General features: G+C 40.5%; 1 protein-coding gene across 4 annotated transcripts; it reads right to left on the reverse strand.

Annotated features, from left to right (window-relative positions):
* Positions 1-1,222: 1,222 nt before the first annotated feature.
* LOC147893822 (uncharacterized) lies at positions 1,223-3,811 on the reverse strand. Of its 4 annotated transcripts, none has more exons than XM_087386495.1 (6): positions 3,635-3,811; positions 2,866-2,942; positions 2,689-2,731; positions 2,459-2,594; positions 1,860-2,271; positions 1,223-1,700 (listed from the first exon to the last, which is right to left on the reverse strand). In XM_087386495.1, exons 1-6 carry the CDS (start codon positions 3,789-3,791, stop codon positions 1,455-1,457), a joined length of 1,071 nt encoding a protein of 356 aa, XP_087242621.1. In that variant the 5' UTR covers positions 3,792-3,811; the 3' UTR covers positions 1,223-1,454. The 4 variants fall into 4 exon arrangements, with proteins under 4 accessions (XP_087242621.1, XP_087242620.1, XP_087242623.1 ...); XM_087386494.1 differs by having other exon boundaries at positions 2,459-2,597; XM_087386497.1 differs by having other exon boundaries at positions 2,459-2,597; positions 3,545-3,702.
* Positions 3,812-5,823: the final 2,012 nt, after the last annotated feature.

Below are 5,823 nucleotides of genomic sequence, written 5' to 3' on the forward strand. Positions count from 1 at the left end.
CAGATTCAAATTGTGGTTAACTTTCTTTCCCAACTTACCAAAGGGTTTATCAGGATATTAACCATAATTGGATCAAATGACGAGCCATTTCCACCAATATATAGCACCGAACTATGCGAGAAACTGTGAATCTACAACCCACAATTGCACCCATACTTAAGATACTACCAGTGGTAATATTGCAAATACCACCGGTTATATTGCAAATACCATTGGTAATATTGTAAATACCACCGGTAATATAGTATTACTGCCAGTTTAAATACTGGTGGTAATATAAACCGTTGGGAGAATTAATATTACCACCGTTATTGTGCTTATTACCGTCGATTATATGAGCACTATCGGCGGTAGTTTTATCTAGTTTGCCAATGATTTTTTCCAATAAACAATGTGATCACGTTGTTTTTATACTACTTTAAAGAGTAATTGGTGAACGCTAATAACCCATTAACGAAAACATGAAAACGTGAACGTAATCTTTGATTCCTCTAGACTTCATCCACTTTCACCTCATGGTCCAGAAACACTCTATGCACTAAACAATTGTTGATTATTTATTTATTTTGTGAAGCTCTTTGTCTATCTAAAAAATGTAGGATTACAGGCACATTCTACATGTCTAAGTACAAGGGAAAAGCCCAAGGCATGATTTTCCCATATGTCGAGGTCAGCGGGGTGACTGACACAAATAGTGACCTACGACGGACGATCTTCAGCATGGCAACTCAACAATTCAACATTCCAGCCATTTTCTAAGTCGGATGGTGACTGCTCTATCTTGGAAATTTGATTGAGACCCCTTGCATGTGTAAATGTGACTTCTACTCTAGAATTGGTTGCGATCGTACGGCTTGGGTCGCTCGTCAGCCACCCCTAGACCTTGACTATACTTGCGAAATTGTAAGCTAATGCACGTCCTAATCTACATGGATGAATATGTTACTACTTGGAAAATGTAGGGTCAGACACATCATGCATGTGCATATATGCTAAGTACTTGCATTCCCAAAAGAAGAAATCCTTTTGTGCATGAGACTCAAATGCTTTGCGCACATCATACATGTCTATATGCTAAGTACTTGCATACAGTTTGTGCATGAGACTCAATTGCTTTGCCCATATCAAACATGTCTATAGCCATCGATATGCTACTTGCAGCTTTAACAGATATACTTCATGTGCATGAGACTCAAATTACTTAATTTGCCATAATATTCATGCAAAGAGGAAGGATGTTCCAAGTGAGTGACTCAAGGACTTATACATCATCCCTAGATAGGTCCCATGATGCTAGAATACAACTTGCTATCAACGAAATGAGACATGGATTTATCTCTTGGTGTGTGAGTCTCTAGTACAACATCAAGGCACTACGTAAAATGTTGTGCTCATTAACATCAAACCAAACAATTCACCTCGAATCCTGAGAAAGATCGATACATAAAAAGGAATCATGTCGCTACCGTGGCTATGGTTAGATCCAACGAGATGTTCGCAGGCTCTGAGAACTTTCGATCAATTCCCGGGTCGATTACCGTCCATGTCCCTCCTATCAAATGACTGTATTTGCAAGCTGCTCCATCTAAGTCTCCTTCACGCTGAAAATCCCCATAGACTCGCTCACTAATTGCAGATGATACATGAGCACCTAGCAGCTTTTCAACCAAAGGCAGCTCATGTCTCATGGGTTGCGGCTCCTGTTCGTCGCATAACAGCAATTATGTTAAGTAAAAATCTCTGCGTAATACACAGAACATCTCAAATTCAAACGCTGCCGAAGCTTCAATGATCAACATTAGTTGGTAGACGCAAGCTTCGAAGAAAGAAACAAGACAAATCAACAAGGTCGAATATACCTTTGCATTATCGAGCTCTGGGTCTATAATATGCGTCTTGCTGATGGCGTTTCCACTGTCGTCTTCTTCAAGCTCAACAGCTCCCCGGCTCGGAAGCTGCAGAGTCTTTACATAGGATCTTTCATGAGCGCTTGAACTTCTGCCAATCAAATGCTGTCTTACTTCGTAATCGATCGACGATGATTCACTCGTTTCAATGCTGCTATACTGATCTAGATCGAGAGACGCGTATCGATTCTGGAAAAGATAAGGAGCGGCGTCACTTGAAGTGCACGCTTGTATGTTCTCGAGTTCCATCTGTGGTGGCAACGGCAAGTCATGACGACACAATCCTCGGAAGACCCTCGACACAGGAGTTCCAACGTCTATAAAGCATGGGTACGTCTCATGCAAATGCGATGGGTGCTGCAATCTTCGTTTCGACTCATTTCAATGTCATCAAGCACCACGAAAGTTCATATATTGTTGTTAGCTTCTGTGTGCCATAAATAAACGGAAATCTCAGCTGAATGAAGCAAAGTCGTTGTCTAAGCGCAGCTCGGTGAACGTAATAAGGGGAAGAGGGTATGATAGCTTTTCTACTTGAAAGTAGGTCTCACCTCGTATCAAAAGAAATTGGAATGGAAGCTTTGAAATGGCTGGGACACCCAATTACAGAAAATTTCTTGCGTTCAGTTGCCAAAGGCAAGAGCGTACTTAATTTGTAGTCATACATCTCGGTCTCCATTTCCCAACCTGCTACAGCGATACAGTGAGGAATCAGCGTTTCCTGCTAAACTTCAGGCCGTTATCACTGAATGTGAGTTGGGAAGGACATGCGTTCGCTTACCATCCCATGATCCATTCTCGTCGCCTTTTACGATTCTGTACATCTGCAGCATTAATTAAACGAAGCCATATGGCCAGTAAATCCAACATTCCCAACTGTATTTTTTATCCAAGAAGTGCCCGGAAACACGGCTGCCCCGGGCCTGGAGGAGATTAGTTCTTTAATCTATCATATTACCTGCAAATGGCTTTTCACATGAGAGATTGTAAGTCCCTTGACATTCATAAGCTCCAGCACGTGCTTTGGGGTTGCTTCTGCAAAGAGTCACACGCATTGGTCATTGTGAAATCCGTTGCTGAAACTCGAGAGATGTTTTACGCTCCTGCTGCGTCTGGCACTAGAGACAGAAGAAATGATAAATATTGATGAATCTGAGTCCCGGACACTCTTGCCGGATGCGCCAGAGCGGCAAAAGGCTGTATTCACCCATATGCACTCACATTTAGTCATATTCACTCATATTCAACCACTCGAATACGACTCACATTCGGTCATATTCGCTCTCAAGATTCAATGGTTCGTTCTGTAGGAGGGTCATGGCACACTATTTGAGTCACTCAGTCGTATAAACTCATATCCAACCATCTCTCTATTTCTCTGCATTTCATTCTTATTCACTCACAGTCACTCGCAGCAAACCCACAGCACGTGGTGACCAAATAAGCACAGCGTCGACCAGAGAACAAAGAAAAAATTCCTAGAGGGACAAAATGCAATTTTGTTTTCAAGAAACATGGAATTGGAACCCAAAATTTCGGAAGGAATGGCTAAAGGCCTAAAATAAAGGATGTGCATTGACAGAAACAACCGGCAGCCGAGGGAGGAAGACAATTCAGAGACAACCGTAGAACACCACCTGGGAGTGGGATCAGAGAGGAGGCTCTAAAAAGAAAAAGAGAGTGACGCTGTGCTGTTAGCTGTGCTGCTAGCTACTTTCGCCGCTTACTTTTCTGTCCACCAAGTCTTTTCACCGCCTCCACAAACAGACTATGCAGAGACGGTGTCCAACGGAGGCGGGGCTGCTTGTTGTTGCAACGTAAATAATATCTGGACGTACTTCGCTTGCCAAGCCGAGCTCGGCAACTGATGTGAAGCTGAACCATTGGTAAAGCGCGTAGACTACGACAGGAGACGTGACTATATACGACAAGAGAAACGGCGCGTAGACTACGACGGCAGGAAATGCAAGTTTCTCACGAACAGAGTGCAATTGTCCAAACGGAAGGATGAACTCCTTATAATCTAAGCGAGAGCAGTTGCAAGCTAAATATTGCTTTAAGCATTAGGCATTACTTGGTCTCTAATGAGCACTGGCTTGGTAGCATAACACTACATAAAAGTGTCCTTTTAATGTTTTGGGAAAAAATTCACGACTTGATGTAGACTCATAGGACTATTTCTTGAAAAATAGAATGAGCACAAAAAAACATTCCATGTGATTACAAAATGCTCATAAATGTATGATAACATAGTATAACGATGAAGTACTCAAACTTGAAACGTTGACTAGCATGCTTGAAAACAAAAATGATTTCAATGAGCTAGCATTTTTTACAGAGGGGTTTCACCTAAAAAAAGTAAATATACCACTTGAGTTCAACTGAATAGGTTTTTCAATTCAAAATCCTAAGGCAAATTTACAGAAATACATTTAATATAGAAGGGGTTTCTTAAAAAGAATTGAAACAACCCTTAGTTCTCTAAGGAAAAAGGGTTCTTTTATTCATGAAAAATTCACAAAGGGTTTCAATAATACCCCTTGGACGCACGGTATACATAGGGTTTCTTAGTAGTGCGTCCCCAAGATTTTTAAGAAAGTGTTTGTAAGTATATCAAACACCTAAGAGTGACAAAAATTTGTCAAAAAACAATTCAAGCAAGATTGAATTAGCAATTAACCTAAGTTGCATTAATTCGTTTAATTTTTTTTAAAATAAAAAAATAGGTCAAATATGTGCTTCTTATTTAAATGTAGCAGCCATTATCCTATTTTGTTCATACGAATACATTTATTCGTACGAATACATGGGTATTCATACGAATAAAACATACTATTTGTACGAATAAAACGAGTATAAACAAGCTCCATCTTCATTTTCAGCTTGTATTCGGACAAATATTCCTATCTATTTGCTTCTTCCTTCCATGCCCCCACCTGCCTACTTGTGCACCCAGTTTAGCTCTCGCACGTGTAAACTCATCTCCCATGTTCGAGACTAGCTCTCATCTCTCTTGCAAGAGTTGTGTGTTGTAGTCTTAGTTTTAATATTAATATTTGCATTTGGGACTGGCACTCATCTCTCTTGCGAGACTTGTGTGCTGTAGTCTTCGCTTTGATTTTAATGCTTGCTCTTTATCTAAGACTGGCACTCATTTCTCTTGCTAGAGTTGTGTGTTGCACTCTAAATTTTCATAGACGCTTAGTCTGGCACTCATCTCTCTAATCAATCTTGAGAGTTGTGTGATGCATAGTCTAAGTTTATAGGTCTTTTCATAGACGCTTAGTCTGGCACTCATCTCTCTAATCAATCTTGAGAGTTATGTGATGCAGTCTAAGCTTAGAGATGTTTTCATAGACGCTTAGCACTCTGGCACTCATGTATCTCTTGAGAGTTGTGTGCTAAACTATACGTTTAGAGATGTTTTCATCTCGCAGTGTTCTCTCTCTTGAGAGTTTTGTGATGCTGTCTAAGATAGAAACTGTAGGTCTGGCACTCAATTGCCCCTTGATAATTGTGTGTTGCAGTTAAAGCTTTGCAGTTAAAGCCTAGTATTAGATGTACACAAACGATCAGTCAACATTGCACATTCACAAGGTCCCATAAATAGATTTGCTATGATATGATTTTATTTTTAGATGAGTCAAAATGTAGCCATGCTATTTGTCATTGTTGGCATTGAATCGATTTTGAATTTCATGTTGCAGCTTCATTGTTGCATGATGGCTCACATGGGAGAGAGGAGAAGGCTTGATCATTATGATCTCGGTAAATCTCAAAAGAAGGTTCTAAAGAACAAGAACGTGCACTTCTTAATGAATGTCTATTAGGACATCATTCAGACTGCTTTCAATGATGGTGAAAGCAGCATGCAAAGTCTCACAAGGATGATGGTTGAGGATGGAGTGAGGGCCTT

This window comes from Dipteris shenzhenensis, chromosome 15, assembly GCF_047967505.1.
Source record: "Dipteris shenzhenensis isolate YYH24624 ecotype China chromosome 15, Dip_SZ_1.0, whole genome shotgun sequence".
Classification (NCBI taxonomy): Eukaryota; Viridiplantae; Streptophyta; class Polypodiopsida; order Gleicheniales; family Dipteridaceae; genus Dipteris; species Dipteris shenzhenensis.

Coding starts and splice junctions, on each gene's coding strand:
- LOC147893822 (XM_087386494.1), bottom strand. CDS start 3,791: ATGGTTCAGCTTCACATCAGTTGCCGAGCTCGGCTTGGCAAGCGAAGT. Junction 2,272..2,458: donor CCAATTTCTTTTGATACGAG/GTGAGACCTACT, acceptor GTCGAAACGAAG/ATTGCAGCACCCATCGCATT. Junction 1,701..1,859: donor CAGAGCTCGATAATGCAAAG/GTATATTCGACC, acceptor TGCGACGAACAG/GAGCCGCAACCCATGAGACA.